The sequence below is a fragment of the Aotus nancymaae genome, unplaced genomic scaffold (assembly GCF_030222135.1).
Source record: "Aotus nancymaae isolate 86718 unplaced genomic scaffold, 86718_ANA_hifiasm-v0.15.2.pri h1tg000036l, whole genome shotgun sequence".
NCBI lineage: Eukaryota > Metazoa > Chordata > Mammalia > Primates > Aotidae > Aotus > Aotus nancymaae.
The window spans coordinates 58,043,791-58,068,793 of record NW_026988450.1 but is presented as its reverse complement, the minus strand read 5'-3'; the positions used below and the strand labels follow the sequence as shown (position 1 = coordinate 58,068,793).

Sequence of the window (25,003 nt, the reverse complement as noted above, 5' to 3'; positions counted from 1 at the left end):
TCAGAATATATGTCTGTGAAGTACAAAGAGGTATGGATAAATGAGGTAGTTTAGGTAATGCACCAGCATAGGGTATGGTTCTCAATAAAAGACAGCTAATTTTCCATAATTTAAGGGGGTACGATTTACCATCACTGGGGAAATGTGTAGGATTTAACCAAATGACAGATGAAAACTTTGACAATAATATAATAATAATAATATCTTACTGAACACTTTATATTTTAAACACAGAACCAGGGACTTTATTGAATTGTTTAATTTTTATAGTATTTATGAGACAGGCATTCTATTCTTTATATTATATAAATGAAGAGAAACCGATTCCTAGGTGTTAATAATTCTGGAGAGAGGTAAATACTAATCCTTCTTCAAGTTACTTTCCTTCATGTCTCCCTGTTTATTTGTTTGTGCTAGTAGTCACCATCTGAAAGGATCCTGTTCCTTCATTGGCTTACTTATGCATTGTCTCTCATTCTTCCCTAGAATGATGCCTCCTTGAGGGTTGCTACTCCTCTACCTGCAAGGGGCAACATGAGGCTCTGGCACTTAGTAGGTGCAATAAACATTCAGAAAATGAATGAATAAATGAATGAAAAAAACCAGTTCATTAATGCTAGTCTGAGTCCTTCTGCCTCTGTGGAGTTCTATGTTGCCATTTTACATTTCCATTCCTAATCACGAATATCAGTATGATATCGTGTCAGGTTTCTTTCCTGGTTAAGAGACAGGATATGTATTGCATATTTTTGTCTCTAACTTCTAAAACAAGTTTGGCATCAAAAACACTTGCATTTAAAAATTAGAATCAATATGTAAAGATTCCTTCTCAGAAAAGGACATGATTGACAGATCAGAATGCAATTACAGTGAAGAAAATGTTTTCAGGAAACAGTCAGTTATTCTGTAGAAATAAAGAATTATTGGCTATAGTGTTAGGAAGAACTTAGGAAAAATAAAGAGCTAAGGGAATGCTAACTCAATTTGATTTATGCTAAGTTCACTTCCTATTACTGAGTATTGATTGACACTATGTTAATATGTACCAACCTAAAATGGGATTTGCCTCCAAAGGATACGAAGCTAACTTTAACAGGTTTTCTTGCTCTGTCCTATCTGTCAGCTGTCACATTCAATCTTTTGTGGCTCCTTCTTTACTCATGAAGTTGTTGAAGGCTATTTCTCATGATGCTACTCTGCATCTATAGATTTTAAATTGGTATCTTTAGGGTCTATTGAAATAAGCAGGTTCCAACACACACAGAAAGCATTTTCTTTAGGAGATACAGAGTTAAAATGAAAGCAGGAGATGCACTAGCTGCTAGTTCAGGCTGCCTGCGATAAACTTGACCTTTCCTGCATTTGGCAATTTTGTGGAATGCAAACATATTTATTTAATGGTATTTATAATATACTTATTGAGCAATTACCATATAGCAGTACATGTACTAAGTGTATAATTATTTTCACAAATAAATTCTTAAGTAGGAATGGTTCAGGAGTCAGCAAGATTTTACTGTAAAGGGCTAGATAGTAAATATTTTAGCCTTGTGGGCCATACAATCTCTGTCACACTATTCAACTCTGCCAATGTAGTGAGAAAGCAGCCATGGTCAATAAATAAGGGAACAGGCATGGCTTTTTAAGATCTACTAAAAATTTAATTAGGAAAACAAGAAGTAGAACTGCTTTTGCCCTATGATCTCAGTTTGCCAGTGAGTGGAGTAGTTGAACACTTTTAATATAACAGACAAATGCATACAATCTGTTTCAAACTACTGTTCATATTTATGGTTAATTATTTTTCAAATTCTTCATCTATTATCAACATAGCCCATGAGTAATATACACCATATTAAGCTAGCTCTTAGCTTGTGAACCAAAGTTTTGATTTAGAATTTTCTTTCTTTTATGACAGAATCATAATTTGCATTCTCTCTCTACCAACACCTAAAACAATCATGGTAACATTATACTTTTAATAATCTTGAGAGCTCTTTTCCAGAAGATATGTACTGTTGTGCATGGTTAAATCAAAAAGTAGTGTAGAAACCCATGCAGGAACCTCTTGGAGAAGATGCATGTACAAATTGATGGTAGTTGGCCCTCCAGGCCCAAAGCAAGCCAGTCCCTTGGATTTTGTATCGGACTTAATTTACCAATATAAAAGACTCTGCTTTTTTATGGCAGTCCCTGTGGCTATCCTGGCTCCAGCACTCACCAGTTGGTAGGCATTGGGCCCATAGTGTTTGTGAGTTTCAGTTTTTTCTTCAGTAAAATGGTGACAGAAATTTTCATGTGTCTCAAAGAGTTGCTGTGTGGATAAATGTGATAAGTGCTTATGGCAGTGCTGAGAACATAGCAAATTTGAGAAAAGTGAAAGCTATTTTTGAAACTAATAATAGAAAACACCCATTATTTACTACGCACCAGGTTCTGTTCTAAGTATTTCACGCATATTAGCTCATTTAATCTCCACAATAACACTGCAAAGAAGATACTATCATCTTTATTTTACAAATGAAGAAACTCATACACCACTTACAAATGGTAAAGTGAGATTTGTACCAGGCAGAAGAGTCTCTTGTCCAATCTGTCCCTATAAAGGTAACTATTTCTTATTCCCCAGGTGAAAAAGACTACGTAGACATTGCCATACTTTCTCTTACAAAAATGGAGAGAGCTAAGACCTATTTGGATAAAGGAACAGCTATCACAAACTTCTCTTAATCACTGACCTACCGAAAGGTCCTTATTCAACCACTGGAATGTTGTAGTTTTGAATTAGAATGTTGTTGCAGTTTTGAATTAGAATGTAGAATGCATTTTCTTTTAGAATAATATAATTAAATAGTATCGCTAATGCTGTATTTCCTGTACATAGAAACCAAATGACTTATATTGGCCAGTTTGGTATCTTAACATAGCAGCAATGGGAAAAACTCAGGCTTTGGTGTATAAGTTTCAGGTATTGATGTATAAATGACATTCACTAGTGCCTGAATATAGAGTCAATACAACAACATACTCTGAAAATGGGCTATTTATTTAATATCACTGACTGTCCTATTTAAAATTAGACACCTCTCATTTCAGCATTTTATTATTTCCCTCGTTCACTTGATTTTTCTCCACAGTCTGACAGGTCACAATGTGATATAATATGGGCATTTGTTTTTTATTACCTGTTTCCCCTTAAAAAGAAAGCTCCATGCAAGAGGGATGTTCGTCATATTTGTTCATTGCTGTGTTCTAAGGCCTAAAAGAGTGCCTGGGATTCAGAAATGTGTAAGTATTCAATGTATTTTTGTGGAATGAATGAATGAATTTAATTGTCACACATATATGATGATGCTCACTTTTTGCTGGGTGGATACAGCCTTTATCTCTGCACCTCATTTCTGAGATGCTCATACCGTGGGCAAGTGCATGCAGAATCAGAGAAAAGTGTTGCCATCAGAGACTTTGGATTAGATTCTGGGATTAGACTTTTTGCTCTTCTTTTTTTGAATATGTGACCATGAGCTTAATATCACTAAATCTTATACCCCTTATCTTTAAAAATCACAGGATAAATTATACTTATGTCATAGGTACAAATGAGATGATGTGTGAAAATCCCTTAGCACCACCATGCCTGGCACATACTAATAGCTCAATAATATTACCTATTACAAAGGTTAATTAACGATGGACACATATGCAAATGGACAGATTATTTTCTGGATTATGTTGTTAGAAGGATAATCAGGCAAATGTATTTAACCTGTTGCATTAAATATATTTATCCAAGAGATGGGGTATCTCTATGTTGCTCAGGCTTCTCTTGAACTCCTGGGCTCAAGTGATCCTCCCATCTCAGCTTTCCAAGTAGCTGGGATGACAGGCATGAGCCCTGGTACCCAGTTACCAAATGAGATATTAACTGAAGAATTTAAGCTAGAATATTTAAACAGTGATTCTTGAACTGGAATGGGGAGGTTTTGAGGAGGATTTCAAAAATCACTTAGGTGAATTTTCAAAATTCTCCATGCTCTCTGGAGAGTCTGCAATGTTGCCTCATCTTTAAAATTTGTCTTGGGATATACCTCTACTACTGATGGGAAAATGTCCTGTTCTTCAGGGGTTTTGGGTGAAATAAATGTTGACAACAATAAATTTGCAATATATAAATTTGCAATGTATTATATTAAGATATAATACATTCAAATCTTCATAATGACTGTAAACATGGCAATAAATACAAAATATTGGCTAGTTAGTATACGAGGAAATCACTACTCATTCCAAAGGCTTTCGTGCATAGCATTTCCCCTCGCAGTACTACATAACAGTTTACCAAGATGTTTTACTTCTGAACGCAGACATTTCTATTTTTCTTTGGGGAAAATGGTTTTCTGAATTTTGTCCTTGCTAATCATCATTTTTCAAGTTGTCTTTATGGTAAATTTTTGGTGCTTTTGAAAGAATAGTTTACATTCCTCAGTGTTACTAAGCAGTTTGACTCTCTAGCATTGATTTTTGGAATTGTGTTAGGTCACTTTAGCTGAAGAAGAATAATAACTATCCATTTTTTTTTTTTTTTTTTTTTTGAGACGGAGTCTCGCTCTTGTTACCCAGGCTGGAGTGCAATGGCGCGATCTCGGCTCACCGCAACCTCCGCCTCCTGGGTTCAGGCAATTCTCCTGCCTCAGCCTCCTGAGTAGCTGGGATTACAGGCACGCGCCACCGTGCCCAGCTAATTTTTTTGTATTAATAGAGACGGGGTTTCACAATGTTGACCAGGATGGTCTCGATCTCTCGACCTCGTGATCCACCCGCCTCGGCCTCCCAAAGTGCTGGGATTACAGGCTTGAGCCACCGCGCCCGGCCTGTAACTCTTTAAAGATAGTGGACAACCTGGCAGTGGGCTTACATTTAGGAATAAATTTGCAAAAAATTATTCTACCTTTCTTAAAGGCTACCAAGACCTTTCTAATGAGCACTGAAAATTATTTGAGATGATAATTCACTTCATCACAGCCCCGAAGTTTCTGCTTTTTGACTAACAAGGCATATAAGAACATGAATTTTCTTTCTTCTGCTGCCTCAGTGTTCATGGTTTTTTTAAAAAAGTCGAGATTGCTTTCTCTGCTTGTGGTATATGCATGGGCATTGTTCTGATTTAAAACATGTTAATGATAGGAACAATGAGCCTGGTGTGATTTAATAACCTTTCCCGATTGATTATCCTGAGGAAATGGATGGAGTCGAGGAGAAGCCAGCACCAGAAACTGTTATTCATTAGCTTAAGAGCCATGGTCAGTAACAGCAGTTTTCCTCCTGTCTGGGTTTGGGGTCTACATTGGATTTTGAGTGGTTAATACAGACTTCTTGAGTTGGGAGAGCTCCCCTAAGGAACAACCAAACATTCTGCATGATGCTGAAGTGTGAGGAGTGGGGATTTATTGATAGAGAAAGCGTTTCTAGCTTTTGCCTTTAGTACTCTTGATGGTGCTGGTGAGGCACAAAAAAACCCAGTATGCTTTCACATGAACAGGAAGAGTCAAGCACCCTTGATCGATCCTGTTTATTAAGAGCATTGTACCTCACACTATCACATTCCTTTGACGTTAAGGCAGTACCAAAATAAAGTCAAGAACTGTGGGCAAAATGGAGTGTGTTGCTTGTGTCACAGGCTAATTGAATTGCTTCTAAGTGTGTTTCTAGAATTCTTTCAAGATAAAGTGGAAACAGCCACGATATTTGAGGGAAAGAAAAAAAAAATGGACTGTGAACATCAGACATATCATCAGGGAATTCTGATAAGGGAAAGACCTGGTTCAAGATTGTGAGGAGAGAGTTATTACTCATAAATTGGTCTTGTTCACATGTTTTTGAGTAAGTGATGTATTGAGGCACTTGGCTTCTATTGATTTAAAATTAGGACTTCAGACAGAACTTTTTGGCAAATGATGAAATCCCTGACCTGTGTTATCATCCAATATGATCCAGTCTGGCCTTTAATTATAAGATCCTTGCCTCAGTGAAGCAGAATAGAGTGCTAAATGTGAAATCATACCTGTTGTGGGTGTGTCACTGGCTGCAGCAGCAAAGGAAACAACCTTGAGGACCATGCCAGCTAGCTACTGGCTAAGAAAATGGCTTGTCTAAATATGGTTTATTGGGAATGAGTCCCAGAACAGACCCACTGGAAAGTGTTTAGATGTCACAGAGAAATTCAAATCAGCTATAATTTACTACCACACCAGTTTCATTTTTTAAAGAAACATGAATGGAACTTAATCTGTTATCAGTCTACTCATCTCTACTTCTCCCATTTTCCACAATGAATAGCCATGCCTTTTCTCCTTGCCATTACCCTCATTCTCAATCAATGACTTTCCATTCTACCTCACTGAAAAAACAGAAACCAACTTGCTAAACTCACAACTTTCTTCCTCATTACTTAAAATTAATCTGCAACCATGATCATCCTTATCTCTTTTCTTTGCATCTCATTCATTTCTTCTTTAATTCATTCATCTGTTTATTTGACAATTATTTATTGGATACATCCATGTACCAGATACTGTGCTAGATGCGGCAGATGGATCAATGAATTAGACACAAAGCTTTCTGACAAGAAAAAGAAAGATGAGCCCTATCCTATTCCTTCTACCTCCTGAGGAATCATGCTCCATCAATATCAAGTCTTGCTTGTGCATCTACAAATAATTCCTTCCACTCACTCTACTAGCTCTTTTTCATTAAAATTTAAACAGACGTATATTTCTTGTATCTTTTTTTTTTTTTTTTTTTTTTTGAGACGGAGTTTCGCTCTTGATACCCAGGCTGGAGCGCAATGGCGCGATCTCGGCTCACCGCAATCTCCGCCTCCTGGGTTCAGGCAATTCTCCTGCCTCAGCCTCCTTCTTGTATCTTAAGTAAAGCAAAATAAAGCAAACAAATATACCTGCCTTGTTTCTCCATGTTATCACTGTTCTGTCTCATAATCAAGCTTGTTAAACCAGTCACCAATGCCATGCAATTTAATTTATTTTTCCAACATCTTATGGAAACTGCATTCACAAACTGCGTGCTTTTCAGTCCTTATCTTTACATTTATCATTGACCACTATCGAAATAGTCTTCTTTTTTGATTTCTGTAACTCTTTCTCCTCGTTTCCCTCCTCCCCCTCAGAATATTCCTTCTCTGGTTATTTCAAAGCTCTTCATCTCATTCTCCTTAGAATTCTAGCTACTCAGTGGTTCTTCTCTATCTTACAAAATTTCCTCTAGTAATTACATCAACTCTAGTGTCTTCAACAAACCATCTGTATACTAATTACTCCCAAAGCTATATCTCCAATCTATATGTTTCTTCTGAGCCTAAAATCTGTATTTCTATTTGTACCCTGGTACTCTATAGCCACTTCAAGAGCAACATGGACAAAACTAAACCTTACTTGCTTACCCTACTGAAACATGTTTCTTCTCCACTATTGTCCACATTTACACTATTCAATTAATAATAACAGTAGCTAACATTTGTTATTTCCATGTCCAGGCACGTGAGAAATACTTTATATGAACTTTTGCACTCAATCCTAATAAATCCCTTGTGAGACTGGTACTGTTATTATCATTCTTTTTATAGATATGCAAACTGAGGCTCAAGGTTGTAAGTTAACTTGTTTGCATCACATGGTCTGCAGCTGACCCTGGCTCTGACTCCAAGGGGTAAAATTGGAATTCAGGCTCTTAACAGTCACGCCACTTTCTCTCTCAATGGTTCAAGTAAAGTCACTTTGACTCCTTTCTTTTCACTTTCTACACATGCACTCACACCAAATCTATTGATTCTATTCCAAATGTATCATGTTTTCCCTAGCCTCAATGCTATTTACCTTATCATGTTAGGCCTTTGCAGATTGATTCATATCTTACCCACATTGTTGCAGTCCTCTCCTAACTAATGGCCTTGACTTTGGTCCAATTATTTGGCCACATAGAAGACAGATGGTCTTCCTCAAGCTTAGCTCTGATCATAACACTCTTTGCCTTGTAATCTCCCAGTGTCTTTCCATAGCCTTTAGAAGCTCATCCAAATCCTCCATATATGAAGTAAAGGTCTTATTTCCTGATCTCTGTGTACCTCACTAGTGTCATCTTCTGTTGCCTAGACTTAAGGAGCTATTTGCCATTTTCTAGACTGATTGTGTTATTTCTAGATTTCTGGTCCTCACCTGTGTAGTTCCTAGTATATAAACCATCTTACTTCCCTTCACCTACAAAATGTCTATGAACCCACAAGGCTCAGCTTAAAAGTCCTCATTTCCAAAAAACCTTTCTTGTGCCCACCTCTTCCCAAGCCATGTAGATCAGGTGCCATTAATCTGTGTTTTCACTATGATAACATTTATTTCTTTATAACTTTATCAGTTTACTATTCTATCTCCTCTATTAGACTGTGAACTTTTTTGTGAGCATAAGCTTTGTTTTAATCATTTTTGTATCCTGGTGACTAATAAAGTTCGTGACATTTAGTATGTTTTCAATTAAATCATAGGTGAGGAGATGCAAATATGTCTGAATCTATCTTCTCCTTACTTTCACCATTTTCCTGTCCCATACAATATAACATGCTGGAAGGGACTGTAAACATAGAATTATTATTTTGGAATTCAAAACCAGACCATGCTTAATTCCAGGATAGCACCTCTCCTGTGCACTGCAGTTGCTTTATACCAACATATTGATTCTATTGCTTTTACTTATTTAGACAGATTTCCAACTGATTCCTAAAGAAATCCCTGGAGGTCCATCCTAGCCCCTTATAATCTCTAGTTAAATATTTCTCCTGTAAATGTACTCTGAATCTGAGCCTATTCCTATTTTTCCTGGTAAAACAGAAAATCTACCAGTGAATTATTTTCTCCTACCCTTCCCTACTGAATTTTATGTGTGCATAATCTTTCAAATGTTTGTCAGGTAAAATTAGTCACAAAGCCAAGCTCCTATCAGAGGAAACGTGGCAGGGTGTCAGTTCTGCACATTGCTAGGGGCTTGAATCAGTTAACTATACAAAAATGATCTTTAAAAATTCATGGAGTGCTCTGCATTCACCCTGCCTCTGTTCTTTCTTCTTCTCACAATGGTGCTACCTCTCTCACTGAGCCACTTCCTTATTTTCTAAGCTAAGAGCTGCTGCCCACAGAAAATATGCTGAGTTTTCCCACAGTCATAAATCCTCATAAAACTCAAACAACAAAGGCCCAAAATGGAGAGGCATAGGATGCTTTACTTTCTTGCAGCTACTATATAATTATGTTCAGAGCAATCTATCCAAGGGTTATAGCCAAAAGTCACCAGTGTTGTTTATGAAAGGTTGCAGTGTTTTCTTTTTTGAAATGTTATCTATTTTTATTTCAACTGAATATGGCTGTCAAGTGTTTCACATTATGCATCCTAATTCACGTGCATATGTATTTGGCCTTGTTTAATTCTCAGAGCTAATTTAGCTTTAAATTTATTCAAGTTCTTCTCATGTATTTCCATGCAGCTCTCAAGTGTTATGTTTGACTCCAGTGGCAAGACTATGACTTCTAGTAGATAAATCCACTTATTCTTTTAACTGCATCTTCTCTTGCTCCATGACTCATTTTTCTTTCTTTAATTTTCCTCCCAAGTGGGAGAATCCACTAAAACATGTCTTTGGCCCTCTAGCCATGTCCAAGAGGAGAAAACAGGTTCTTTTATTTCTAGCTAAGTTCTCCTATCCCATATTAGCCTAATTGTAAACATTCTTCTGTACCTCAGTTTTTGTCAGTCTGTTCTTCAGTTAAATTCAACCCCCATCACACCTTCTTTCCATAATTATAATGATTTACAAATCCACTTTACCTGATCCTGACCACTCACTTCCAATCCCCTATTTCCACCTCCTACATAAAACTCCTCCTCTTAATCTCTCTCCATTTAATATTTCTCCCTTACCATTTCTTTCAATAATTCTACCATTTTCTGTTTCCTGAAAAACATCTTTAGAGTCATATTTGATTATTCCATTTTCTTATCCTGTATACCCAGGCTTTACTAGTTTAATCATTTATCAATATGTCCCTAGTCACCATGGAGGCTCCATGAACACAAAAATAAATGTGATCACGTTTCTGCCATTGTGGGATGCGCAATCAGCTGAAAGAAAGACATGGGGAGAAATGCCAGTTGTAGGTGACAGGGGGATGGAGGCAGCAAACTACCTTGTCATATATGTACCTATACAACAATCCTACATGATCTGCACATGTACCACAGAACCTAAAGTACAATTAAAAAAAAAAGAGGCATTTGAACAAATGATTAACAGCAAAATAGTGAGCTGTACAGATGAAAGCACAAAGTATTGCTAAGGGAAGGGAGAAACACTAAACCCTGCCAGTGGTGGTCAGGAAAGCCTGCTCCAAGAGGTGACCTACCACAGAAAGGATAGAAAGAAACAGGTCAAATAAGTGGCTACCGAACGTTCAAGACTGGAGGAATCTGTTTGCTCGCTGGCAGGCATGAGAGAGTGTAACAGTGAAGGAAACTGCCTATATGAGGGTATGTTGGGAGACAGAGGGCCCAATGAGTTTGGGAAAGTAAAGCAGGGAGCAAATCATAAATGTCCTAGTATGCCAAGATAGTGACTTGGGATTTTAACATATAGGAAATGGGAAGATTGAAGGATTTCAGGCAGTACAGTGATGGTATCAAGTTTGCATTTTAGATGATTCTAGCAGTACCCTGGGAGAAGAACTGGAAGTGGGCAATCAAGAGACAGGGTGGGGGTGGGGGGATGCGATGGCCAATGGCTGTAATCCTAGCACGTCGGGAAGGCAAGGTAGAAGGATCCCTTGAGCCCAGGAGTTTGAGCCAGCCTGGGCAACATAGTGAGACATCATGTTTATACAAAAATGAACGAAATTAGCCGGGCATGGTGGCGTACGCCTGTAGTCTCAGCTATTCACAAGGCTGACGTGGGAAGATTGCTTGAGCCTGGGAAGTTGAGGCTGAAGTGAGCTGAGATCAAGCCACTGTACCCTAGTCTGAGTGACAGAACAAGAGTGTCTCAAAGGAAAAAAAAGGCAAGGGATTGGTAGGAGGCTTCTGCACATGTGGCAAGGCAGGAGACGGAGATCGGCCTCCTTGCCTACAGTGCAGAGAGGACACAATGGGACTGGAACTGTGGTCCTAACAATAGAAGGGAGATATTGGATGTGGGAAAAATTTCAAAGAAAAGAACTCCATGTATAATGACATGAGGATAGTAAGGAATTTTGAAATAGCCATTTAAGAAATAAAAAGAAGAAATTGATTATGGTTCTGCATATGGATAGACAGAAATCCCTGAGGGCCCATTTGGAATGGAAACTCCAAGGGTGAGGATGCTGCTGTCTGTAGAATGTGATATTCTCTGGCATTGCTCAATTGCATGAAGGGAAAACTGAGAAGGCAGGTGTTGATGGTTATCTTGGGCTTGGTTTTTCTGGCCTCATTGACTACTTCTGCTGGTTGGAAGGTCTTCTTGTATTTCACGTTGGCCTGGTGAATGCCTATTCATCATTCAAGTGTTGAGAGTGACTCGTATTCCACTGGGGGCTTGCTCTTCAACCTTACACACAATAAGCACCACTTTCTTGTCACTTCTATATGCTGCACAGCTTAACCTTGTGTTTTAATGTCAACCTTTCATATTTTACTGAATGTTCCAGAAAAGAGTAACTACTATTGGTTCTTTAGACAGCTCCTGGCTTAACATTGGTGCTCAATAAATGTTTATTGAATTGAAGAGAAAATGGATGAACAAAGACAGAAAAGTGATGAAAGGGTCATATTTTGAAGGGTGTTGAAAGCCCTCAGAGAAGATTGGATATATTTTCTTTTTACAGAAGATGATGTGTGCAAACTGTTTAAGGAAAATTAGTCACATAGGGGTACTTACATGGATTCCTTCTCATCTTTATACCTCTGTTTATTTTGTTTTCCTTCCCTGGGCTGCCATTTCTCTGCCTCTTTATGCCTTCTATCCAAGGTAGCTCTCTTATTGTGGAGGGAATTTGAAGGTTCATGGGAAAGCCAACAGGTTGTTGTACAATGAAGTGAATTATTGTCTGAGTGTGCCGTGTTTCCAAATCAACCTGTCCTGTTTGGAGGGGGAAATCTGCCTAAAACATCTTCTTCACTAATATAATCACCATCATACTGTCTAGTTGCACTTTTGTTATTTGAGGAATTCAAAAAGGATTTAATAAAATACAAGGATATTTTAATTAAAATCAGAGAAGGATATGTCACATGGAAAATATAACTTTTCAGGGAGCAAAATAGAGTGTTGGACTTGACTGAGACCCTAAGTCTGTATGAATGTATTGTTTTACACTTTCATTTACTACATTTGTAAAATTGCATATCATATATACATATATATATATCTCTCTCTCAGAAAAACACAGAAGTGTGCTGATAAATATTTAGCAATCATCTCTCCCCAAAAAAGAGGGGATAATGGCTTGTCATATTTGCTGATTTTGTAGAGTAAGTAATTCAAGCATGACCAATTTTAATGAACCAGTGTGATGGCACTGAATGTGGAGTTAGGGAGCGAGACTAATCACCTGCTCTTGCAAAGCCTGTACTCCTTGGCAGCTACACACCACTGAGTGTATACATTTTTGAGAACTTATTTTATGCCAGATGCAGTGCTAAGGGTACCAGAAATACAAAGCACTATTCTTAGGGATGTTAGTGAAGGTAAAAAGACATGCCAACAATTATAAGGACCAAGAATTACTAAACCACATGTGTATGCAAAGTACTGTGGAAACACAGCAAGAACACCTAACATAGTAGTTAAGAATGTAGCTATATAAATCTACCTGGGAAATTCTATGAAAGCTTGATGGGATGGCTGGGCATCATTTGATTTATGATTTGAAAGATAATTGGGAGTTTGCCCGATGAAGGGTGTTCCAGCTGAGAGAATGCAGCAAGTTCAGAGAACTACAAATAATTCAGAATTGCTGGAGCATAATGTGCAAGTTGGGAGAACCACATGAGAGGAAGTCAGAAACATGGGAAAGGGACAAGCTCTTATTTGTTGTGCTGCGGAGTTAAAATTCCAGGCCTCTTGGGACTGTAAAAATTATGCTGATAGTGTCTCTCTGTGTTAGAGAGATCCCTTAGTGAGCAATGTGCAGAATGATTTCAGAGAGAGTGCCATGGGAGCCAGAGAGGCTGGTAAGGTGTGCACTGAAATAGGGCAGTGAGAGGCGGTGAACCAGGGCAGCAGCAATGTGAATGGAGAAGTAGGTCAGCAGGAGAATAATGAGCTGGAACCACTAGAACTTGGCTATTGCTTAGCTATGGGGAGCGGGGGGATAACAGGAGAAAAAGGCACTTAGAAGGACTCCCAGGTTTCTGGTTTAGGAATCTAACATAGGAAAGAAACAAAGAGGTAGATGTTGATAAGGCAAAATAATGTGTTTTGGTTTAGACCTATTGGATTTGATGTAATTATGTGATGTCCAAAAGGCAATTGTATGTATGGGTCAGGAAATGTCTTTTATAAAGCTATACACTGAAGACTCAAGTGGTAGTTGTTGTAAGCATGGGCATAGAAGAAAGAATGTAGAATGACAAGGGACAGGATGGGGAGGAGAGGCGAGAGTTAGGCATAGTGGAACCACAATCTGGCTCAGACTTCCTTCTCTAGACACTCCCCTTCCATAGCCTGCTTCAACAATACCAGATTATTCTCTCCCTGAACATGCCCAGTCCTCTCCCATATGCTTCTCCGTTTCTGCTGAAGTTTCTTTCTTTTCTTTCTGACTTTAGTGCTGCTTGTAGAGATTCATCCCATCTTTATAGGTCCAGTTTAAATACTATGTACTCCAAAAGCCTTCCTCCATTTCCTTATCCTCTCACTGATGCCATGTTCTCCATCATAGAATGCAGTGGTATGCTCAGAATTATTTGTGTATATGGCCAATATTAAGCTCCTTGAAGATAAAGAGTTTGTCTTTATATATCCCTGTAGCCTCTACATCTAGGGTAGTGCTAGGGGCTTTTTGGATGTGAATGAATGCTTAATTAAATTAGGGAACATATTCAATAAGAATGACCTACTGCAAAATTTTGCTTAACACTGACCCAGCTTGAGCATTATAACTTTTGCTTTTTCTGCAAATCATTTTAAAAAACTTAAATGAGGCTAAGAACAGTTACTGATCAGCCTTCACCTGTCTGAAACTTGGGGTATCTGTGTACATTTTGAAGAATTCATGAGAGGCTATATAAAGAAGTATAAAGTAGTTTGTCATCTTCAAGGTTAGCTGATATTATAATGTTTCTTGTATATGATGTTTCTGTGACCAGATTGAATTCTATAGGAGCATAGGTCTTTCTCTTTTGTAGGCATATAGAAAAATTTATTTTTTCTACCAGTGAAATTATGGCTCAATTATTCATAAATACACGTTGTTTATTTCTAGTTTTATATTTGCATAAAAGCTGCAAATATCAAATTAGGAATAAACGATGTGTATTTAAACCAAAGCACACAAAACACACAACTTTTGGGGGTAATTAGCTAATTTATAGGATATGTACAAAATTTTTTCTTGTACAAGATGTGAATCAGAAAATAGAAGGCTATTCTTTAATAAAAATAAAATGTCACACTTAGCTGTGAGCTGTCACAAAATTATACACTTTCTTCCTGAACTTAGAGATATACACTACTAAGTATATAGTTGATCTCAGACACTTGGAATAAATAAAACGATTAAAAATGAAAGATGAGCTGGGTGCAGTGCTGTGCACCTGTAGTCCCAGCTACTTGGGAGACTGAAGCAGGAGGATTGCTTGAACCAAGGAGGAAGAGGTTGCAGTGAGCTATGATTGGCACCACTGCACTGCAGCCTGCATGGCAGAGTAAGGCCTCCATCTCTAAAAATTTTGAAAAATGAAAAAAGAAAAAAATAAAATGAAAGATGAGCCTGTAGCCTCAGTACTCTTGGGAAACCTCTAATCTAGGCCTAATGCTGAAGAGTTTAATATCATTAATTTGCCCTGTGAGGCTAATCACTGATTAAGCTACCTGGGGAGAAGAATGAGTCTGTTGAGTAAAGGTTCTCTTAGATGTAGGTAGAGCTGGAAGTTGCTTACGTTTACAATTTATGAGATTTTATGCTCCCAAATGCCAGCCCTACTGCCTGACATTCCAACATTGTGCCTCCTTTCCTTTGTGTATTAAAGGTTTTACATACCCTCTCATGAATTTTTCAAAATGCAAACTAATACCCCAAGTTCCAGAGAGGTGAAAGCTGGTCAGTAACTATGTTCTTAGTCTCCTTTACTTTTTTTGAGATGGAATTTTGCTCTTGTTGACCAGGCTGGAGTGCAATGGTACAATCTCGGCTCACTGCAACCTCCTTCTCATGGGTTCAAGTGATTCTCCTGCCTCAGCCTCCTGAGTAGCTGGGATTACAGGTGCCCGCCACCACATCCAGCTAATTTTTTGTATTTTTAGTAGACACAGGCTTTCACCATGTTGCCCAGGCTGGCCTTGAACTCCTGATCTCAGATGATCCACTCGCCTCCTCCCAGTGCTGGAATTACAGGCATGAGCCAGCCACCACACCCAGCCTGCTTTTTTTTTTTTTTTAAATGAGTTTCGGAGAAAGCAAAAGTTCTAAAGCTAGAGCTGAGTCAACATTAAGTAAAATTTTGCAGTAGGGCTGTTCAATATCCTCTCTAATTTAATTAAACATTCATTCACACCCTAAAACTTGTATTCTTTAAAAAGTAAATAGGTTGGGCTTGATGGCTCATGCCCGTAATCCCAGGACTTTGGGAGACTGAGGCGGGCAGATCATAAAGTCAGGAAATTGAGACCATCCTGGCCAACATGGTGAAACCCTGTCTCTACCAAAAATACAAAAATTAGCTGGGTGTGGTGTCACGTGCCTGTAATCCCAGCTACTCAGCAGGCTGAGGCAAGGGAAACCCTTGAACCTGGGAGGCAGAGGTTGCAGTGAGCCGAGATTGCATCACTGCACTCTAGCCTGGTGACAGAGGGAGACTCCATCTAAAATAAATATATATGTCTATATAAAATAACAAATAAAAATGAAAGTTGTTTTTGTTTCTTGGGCTACCAATATTTCTTCTAGGTGTTCAATAGTTTGACAGAAACCAAGACTGTTTGATATTTTTAAGGTTTGATGAGTCAAGTGAATTCCATAGTAAAAATTCTACCATTACTCTTAGAGCTTCTATTAAGACTATGTTGCATGGTTTCTCTATTAGTTATTCTGTAAGAATTAAGAAAAATTATTAGAGTGACTCCATTGAAAATAAAACATAGGCTGTTTTGTAACTCTATAAAATATTCTTCGTATCTCTGCATCCTCTAGAAAGCACATATTTGAATTGAATGTACTTATTGATATTACATTTTACTAAGATGTTCAGGTGTTTCTGTGATTTCAAAATGCCAGAAATCCAGTCAATTACATAGAAATATACAGTCAAGATAGAGATATTGTATCTACATAATGTTAAACACCTGAATTGACTGAACTGAGGAACTCTTTAGACATTGTGTAGATAGAGCTGAAATGTCACAAATATGATAATTTAAACCATGCCTCTTTTGTACTAAAACAACCAACTATAAAAGCAATATATTTAGTCAATCAGATAATCCTTTGGGTTTACACAATTTCAAGCCATAAGTCTGAGTAATTTATCTTACTGAATTTACCCAACATTTAGATGGTTTCCTAAAATATAATTGAATCTCTGAATAAAAGAAGAAAAGATTCTGGGCTGGATTTTCTGCATAGAGACTATAAGTTAAAAACAAATAAGCCAAGAAAAAAATTCCCATTTGCCCCTTGTATATAAATGTGCTTTGACTTCCTTTTAAAATGTAGCTCTTTTAGGCTATGCACATTTGAATTTAAGAACTTGGTTAGAAAGACCTGACCCAGATAAGTATTTATTAAAATGTAAATTAAACTTGCCTAAAAGAAAAAAATGAAGAGAAAATATTAAAATTAAAGTCCTTTGGCTATAGAAGGTGGAGGTTTGAACCTTTCAAAGATTTAAGAAAGTAACTATTTTGGAATTAAAAAAAAAGCAGGTCACTAATTTTGTACAAAACTGGCTCCCCTTCCTCATTCTCATTTCCCGTGATCAGGGGCACCACATTCTTCCAGACTCAGAATCCTGGTGCCATATTGAGTTGTCCTTTCTTCATCTTTTCTAATATGTTCATATCACGCCCTTTCTTTCTTTGAAATGTTTTTTGGTTTACTCTTTACTTTAAACTATCCTGATAGAGAATCTTACTGCCTCATACCTGTATCACTACTAACAACTTCCAAAGTGGTCTTTCTGCCACCAATCTCTTTCTCTTCAAATCTGCCTCCCCCAACGCTGTCAGATTTCTCATCCCTAAACACCATTTCATCATCACTGCTCCCTGCTCATCACTCACATTCTTTATTACCTCTGCATTAAGTTCAAATTCCTTTCCTTTCCTGACTGTCTGGATCCTCTACAGCCTTCTCTGTCTCTCTTTCTTCCTTCACTCTCACAGACTTCTATCAATCCAGTCTTGCTTTTTAATATTCCCCCAAATACATCATTCATTTCAGACAACTAAGTCACTCCATTCTGTAAGTCCCACTCTATGTGCCCCTTCTTGGCCCCTCTCCAAACCCATACCATTCTCATTCCAGCCACTGTGTCTTGTCCTTTATGCATGGAACACCATCCTTCTTGACTTTTACTTTTCAAATTATCTTCATCCTTCCAGAACTATCTCAAATGCCACCTCCTCCATGAAGACTTCTCTGATCCCTGTAGCCCAGTAATTTTCCTTCTTTGCTGTGAACTCCCATCCCATCTACAACCAGGATTGAATTACAAGACACATTACTTAAATACACTCCTGCTGGCTTATGTGTCACCCCATGTTTCTCAATTAGGGTGTTATGGGTATTTGTAACAAGGAACTTCATTCCTTATTCTTGGATGTTAACTGACAGTGGCGTTGATGTGACAACCCCAAATGCTCAGAATGTATTTCCAAATACTCTAATTATTAAAAAAAAACAAAAACAAAAAAACTCCTTCAAGAAGTTACTATGTCATATACACTTTTGTTCAACAAGTAATCTTTGTTAAAGCAGTGAATGTATATTTTTAAGGAAATACCTGTAGTTCCCTTACGGTTACCAATATATTTTTAAAAATTAGGAAGGAGCCTAGCTAACACTCAGGTGTTAATTATCACTGCACTTCATCTTTCATGAGGTATTTCACAGGACCTTACAGTGATCCTAGATATTGCTATTTATCTCATTTCATAGATGACAAAACTAAGGCTCACAGAGTTCTGCTTATCCAAGGTTATAGAGTTTGAATGGAATCCTGGCATTTAAGCCCAAGGTTGTTTGGAGCCAAATCTTTGGCTTTTTCTCCTATCATACAGCCTCTGTAAAGACAGCTTATCAGTAATAGCTTTGAAATAAGAGTGTGAACATGTAACATAATTAGCAAATTAAAACATGTTATTGATGCTGATAGGTACTAATGACTGTAATGGAAAGAAAGGACATTAGACAAGACAAGTTTTAAAAATTTATAACAGGAATGCAAATTGGCATCTAATAAATGGATTTACTCCTTGACCTTCCTTGCTGCAGACATTAACCTATGTTTGGTGTCTGATTGAGATGTATATATTCTTCACTTTCTTTTTATATTTATCACCGTTTGTCTTGGAAGATAGTCAGTAGATCTCTCTAAATTTCCATTAATCAAGTTTTGGGTGTTAAATGGCCAAATAAGCCTTGTATTAAGTAGCATTTCGAGATCCAAGGCTAAAGAAACCTGAGCTGACAATAGTTGCTTAGGTCTTCTCTTCTGTTATCTAGTTAACTTTAATAAGAAATATTGCACAAACCAAATATCACAGCACCATTTAAAATGCAGTATATATTTCCTTTAAGTTATGGCTCATTATTCATTTCATGTATATCTAAAACACTTAAATTTTTTAGTAGTTTATTTCACTGTGTCCAGTTACAATGCATATATCAGCTAGAGTTTATGAAGTAATAGTGTGAATGATTCATATGTATACTTTTTAGAAAGTACACTCAGTTTCTAGCTATGTACACAGAAAGAACTATATTCTTTGTGAAAAATATGAGAAAATTCAACCCATTTAAAAGAATCAGCATGTTGATTTCAAGTTTAGTTTTCTTTTTCAGCTGTAAGAATAAATATTTATCATCTGTTTATTATGTTTAACAAATAAAGAAATTTAAAGCTAAGTTTATAAGTAACTTAGAACAATTGTACAAATATAGATAAATGTGTAAATGATATAAAACATTTTATTCCTATATCATTTTATAAATCATATATACTGCAATAAAGTTTTGCACTTGGTTCACTGGTAAAACCATTATTCAACTAATTATATGGGCATTCAGGTGATCTGAAAGCATAAAGGAATTTTTAGGTATGCTTATCAGGAAAAACAGATTCAAAAAATTCATTCTTTATGAAAAATTGAGCTTGATGTTGGCCCTTTTATTAGAACATTTCCTGAGCAAAGTGCATTTTCAGTTTCTGCATGCTAGGACACTGTGTAGGGAACTGGAGGAGAGGGTGATAGAATCTTTCCCTACTAAGACTACGAAAAATAAGTCCAGGAACCTTCTCAGGTATATGTCTCCATTGTGAGTAACTGTAGAATAGCAAAGAAAGTTTCTTTTTTTTTTTTTTTAACCTGTTTTCAAACTATTTTATCAAATCTTTGTTGTGCAATAGAATTTTTAAAGATAATTCTTTACCATGCAATAGAATTCTTCCTTACAGAAGCTAGAAATTGTCCAAATATTTTAATAACATTTCCAGAGAGGCACAAACATACTAAAGGTGAATTTCAAGAGTTTCTGTTTATATTTATTTGTATCTTAATAGCACCTGAACTGATACCTGCTGATGTGCTATCAAATTTTCCCTATCTATTTTTAGATCTTCAGTTGCTTTAGAGATGGATTTAATATGTTAGGCAGAAGCTTACACTGTGAAACATTTGCATGATTGTATTTTGGTTTCACCGTCAGCTAAACAAGGCAAAGTTGATCCCATCTCCAAGGAACTCTATCCCACATTTTCTCTATTGACTTGGAGTTTCAGTTTTGCTTACCTGCTTCCTTGAAGATACTGTGCTGTTGAAACATCTATTAGAGGTATTTAAATTCAAATTTGTGTTCTGGTGGGTTGAGTCATTTTTCCATGTCTTAGAGTTTTCTTTAGGATCTGAAGGAATGGGATTTAAGAAAAGGATTCTAGCTATGAATCCATAGAGGACGGTAGCCAGGATCATTGGCACAACATAAAAGACACCAAAGTCCATTAGGTAAATAGGTGAGTAGTAGTTCCTGGAGATCTTGTAGCCACAGGATATCACAATAGCATCTTTGTAGGTGCTAATATTGAGATCCAGCAAGAAGAACCAGAGCATACAGTAAATAGATGTGAATGCCCAAACAAAGATGATAATCTTTTTGGCTCTGGAAAACGTGCAGAGAAACTGGGCTTTGATGGGGTGACAGATTGCTATGTACCTCTCAATGGTAAAGGCTGTTATCGAACAAGAGGATGCATTAATTCCCAAATACTGGAGGTAAGTAATGCAGAGGCATCCAACATAGCCATAGACCCAGGAACCATAGATACTGTCTGTTATATTGGGAAGGCCTGCGGCCACCAAGACCATGAGATCGGCTACTGCCAGGCTCACCAGGTAGCAGTTTGTGGGGGTTCTCATGTGCTTGGTTCTCATGACAACGAGGACTACCATGATGTTGCCCACAATCCCCAGGCCACAAATAATGAGCACCAGTAAGATGGTGACCACCTGGTATTCTAAGGCCACCACTGCTCGTGGCTGAAGCTGTGTTTGGTTCAGTTCACTGACTGTCTCGTTTTCCATCTTTCTTGGGTTAAAGTTTCTCGGAAACACTGACTTCTCAAAACATCTTCTTTCCAGTGCCCACCTTCATTGCAGCAGTTCCATCCCCCTGTGAAGGGTCATAGTACATATTTATTAACAGTGTTATCATTTCTGATCAAGTCCCAATCACAAGTAACTCTCACTTCCACTCCTTTCACTTCCCATTTTTCTATGAGAAGAAGGCTCACATGTACTTCTTAAAACTTCTTTTATTGCATCTCTAGTGTAGAATGGAATAACTGTTGTGATCAGCTTATATTAAGAGGGAGAAGTTCGCTCTTAAAGGAGAAAAATATTTAAGGAAAGAGAAACAGAAAAAACTTCCTGTTTTGAAACAGTGCCCAATTGAAAAAAAAAACTAAACAGTATCTGCTAAATGAAAAATAAATACTAACAAATCTCCCAGATGCTTGGCAAAAGTATAATAAAGAAGAAAAAGATACCAGAGGAAAAAGCCAAGAGGCTCAATAATTAAGCTTGTTAAAATTTAGCTGTTGCCTCTTTTGCTCTTCGAGGGTAAGATCTGCCTTTGGTATAAAATAGCAAGGCTTTGAGATGACATTTCCCCATGCCCCCTGCCCCATATATTCAAGAGAGAACAGTTTCTTTTCTTACCTTATCCTGTGTAGCGCTGCCTGCTTTTCTGGGTAGATGAAGTAGTAATAGGTCCAAGTTTCTAATCTCGCAGAAAATCTCGTCTACTCTATTTGACAGGGAGATCACTTAGCAGTGCTCAGTTTTTAAAACTGCAGTTTCTCCAAACCCTCACAGCCCTTTTCAACTAATGACAGACCATACAGCCGCAGCAGAAGCAGAAGCAGCAGCAGGAGCAGCAGCAGTGAGCTGTCAAATCATAGATCGTCCCCTAATGAGAACATACACGCTCACTCGCTCTCTCACACACAGAGACACACACGCGCATACATTCACACACACTCACAAATGCCAGTCAGTCCTCACTGATTCAGAGTCTTCTGCTCTTGGAGGATTTACTGTTAAATGTGTTGATGATACAGTGTTTACTTTGGAAAGCTGAAATCATAAGCAAGGGGTCCAGAAGCAGCTGATCTTGTGGTTGCTGATCGTCTAAGTTCTGCAGAAACTCCAGTACCTGAGCTGCTCTGAAATACATTTACACTCCTTGCTTGATAGGACTTTGGGGGTAGCAAATCCTTGTCAGTCTAGACATGGCCCTTGAAGCTTGAAATATCTGTCTAAGCTGAAATCAACCTCTTTCTCTGCTATGAAAACCCTTACACTGTTTCTCAACTGAATCAGTACAATTGGCTTCCTCCTCTCATATTTTGTGAATGGAAAATGAGTTAAAATTGATTTCAAACCATTTCAGCTGCAATCTTCTGATGCTTATAACAATTATTTTTCAAAAGCCTCTTTGAGCTAAAAACATCAATTAAACCTGCATAGAGTCTGTTAAGTTTGTTTTTGAACTCTTGTTTCTGGCGACTTTATATAATCTATCGGCCCTGGGTGCTTTTCCCCTTCACCCATTCTCTGGATTTCCAATCACATGAACCACTTGGCAATATTGTGTCTCAGTTTATTTCTAGAGGGAAAAATCATCAAGTAAAAATCTAGACTAGTGCCACTCTGGTACCACAACTCTGAAATGAAAATGTATAGATATACCTTTTTAAGAAAAGTATTCAGCTTTATTATTTCTCTGAAGTAGCCAGTGGGTAAATCTATACTTTTTTATGTTTTTTTTTTTTTTTTTAAAGATAGGATCTCACTCTGTCACCCAGACTGGAGTACAGTGGCATGATCACAGCTCACTGCAACCTCGAATTCCCGGGTTCAAGTGATCCTACCACCTCAACCTCCCATGTAGCGGAGACTACAGGCACACACCACCACGGTCAGCTAATTTTTGTATTTTTTGTAGAGATGTGGTTTTTGGGTTTTGCCATTTTACCCAGGTTGGTCTTGAACTTCTGGGCTCAAGTGACCCACCCACCTCAGCCTTCCGAAGTGCTGGGATTACAGGTTTGAGGCACTATGCCTGGTCTTAAATCTATATATTTTTTTAATGGAAGCTCAGAAAACATGTATTTTTTCTCAAGACACCAACTGAATACATCAAATGCTAATGCTTCTCCACTTTCATCTTATTAACTGATAATGAAAAATATCCTTAGATAAATTTCCTGTAAGGTAACTGGTGGATTAGGAATAGACCTCTCTGCCAGGTGTGATGGCTCATTCCTGTGATCTCCCGGCACTTTGGCAGGCTGAGGCAGGTGGATCACCTGAGGTTAGGAGTTTGAGACCAGCCTGGCCAACATTGCGAAACCCTGTCTCTACTGGGTGACGTGCACCTGTAATCCTAGCTATTTGGGAGGCTAAGGCAAGAGAATCACTTGAACCTGGGAGGTGGAGGTTGCAGTGAGCTGAGATCATGCCATTGCACTCCAGCTTGGGCAACAAGAGAGAAACTCTGTCTCAAAAAAAAAAACAAAAACAAAAACAAACCTCTAGAAGAAGTCGATGGAAGAGTCTATTTTGAGTAGACAGGACCGTAGGGATATCAAAAACATGCCCAAGGCTGGGTAACAATGAGATGAAGGTGAAGTTCTGGATTATATTGAATGACTCTTACCTGTTGAACCACTGAGGAATCACTGAATGTCTACTTCCCAATTATTTGTAGTAACATATTAATGACCTGTGAGCCCATGGTCAGCCTTCAGTCATGTATAGTTTGGCCTGTCGGTAGGCCCAAGGGATTTAAAACAGTTTATTATTTTTTACCTTTCAAAATTGAGAAATTGAATATCAAATTGGGATTGTTATCACAAATATTTGAAGGATCTGGCAACCAAGGGCTTGCATTTCTTCACAGAAATAACCATTTGTAGCTGAGTGGCTGTTGCAGCCAGGAGTTTGTAGCGGTCCCTGGTGCAGGACGTGCATCCTGTTCCTCGTGCCATACTACCTCCAGCTTCTCTCAGTCACGCATACCTGCCCTCTGCCGCCATTTGAGTTCTGATTCCTGCATCACACCCAAGTTCTGAGAGAGACAGTGGAGGGCACCAGCCAAATGCATATTCTTTTACTCCAAGCAGGATTTTTGTCTGAATTTTAGTTTTCTCCTCCACCTGGTTTAGCAGGCTGGACGACGGCTGTCCCCTATGCCTTTCTCCCTGGCCTAGAGGACAGAGATTATGCTGAAAACCTTGTTTTCTGTCTAGTCTTCTGCTTTTCAGGATGAAAAATGCTTTCTGAAGTGAAGGTGTTTTTTCCTACTGCACCCTACCCCCACCACTTCCAACTCAGAATTCCTCTTGAAAGTTCTTACTTCATAAAGCCCATCTTCCCATCGTTTCCCTAAGGAGTTTAGTTAGCCTTCAGGCCTCCTGGAAACAGCTCACTTCAAGTCTTGTAGCTGAGTTGTCAAGATGAGAGGAGAGGACACGTATATTGCTACCTGCTGTCTCAATTCCACCTCCACTCCAATTCTTTTTTTATTGCCATTCTTCAGCACTTAACAGGCAAGGCTCTTTTCTGTGTCTCTGTTTGTTCTTTTAACACCTATTTATTAAGCTCCTACTATGTGTCAGGCAGCTAGAACATAAAATTTCGTTTTACCTCCAAGTAGGTTGTAGTCTATTGGGAGCAACAGGTTTATAAACAGTTACAGTGAGATATGCACTAAAAATGTGTGCTGACAGGGTTTGGATTATGAAGGGAAGGCATTTGTGGGTGGTTAGGGCAGTCAGCTGAGGCAGAGAGGGCTTCTGAGGCAACGTAACATCTGAGAACAGCCTTGAAGAAAAGCACAGCTTTCCTTTGGAAGGTGGGGAGTGTGAAGACATTCCAACTAGAAGTAATAGAATATTACGAGGGTCAGCTGTGTAAACTGGCCAGGGATGTAGGGAGACAGGAGAGTGATTTTATGACTCAGCTTTGGCCATGAGG

The 25,003-nt window shown here is 38.1% G+C and overlaps 1 protein-coding gene across 1 annotated transcript in view; it reads right to left on the bottom strand.

Moving 5' to 3' along the window:
• Nucleotides 1-21,980, bottom strand: part of TRHR (thyrotropin releasing hormone receptor) — a 35,081-nt gene extending 13,101 nt beyond the window's left edge. Inside the window, exons 1-2 of the mRNA XM_012443322.2 lie at nucleotides 21,683-21,980; nucleotides 20,258-21,134 (exon numbers count right to left, since the gene is read on the bottom strand). Coding sequence (XP_012298745.2) covers nucleotides 20,258-21,046 — 789 coding nt within the window. The 5' untranslated portion in view covers nucleotides 21,047-21,134; nucleotides 21,683-21,980. The remainder of the gene's footprint in view (nucleotides 1-20,257; nucleotides 21,135-21,682) is intronic.
• Nucleotides 21,981-25,003: the final 3,023 nt, after the last annotated feature.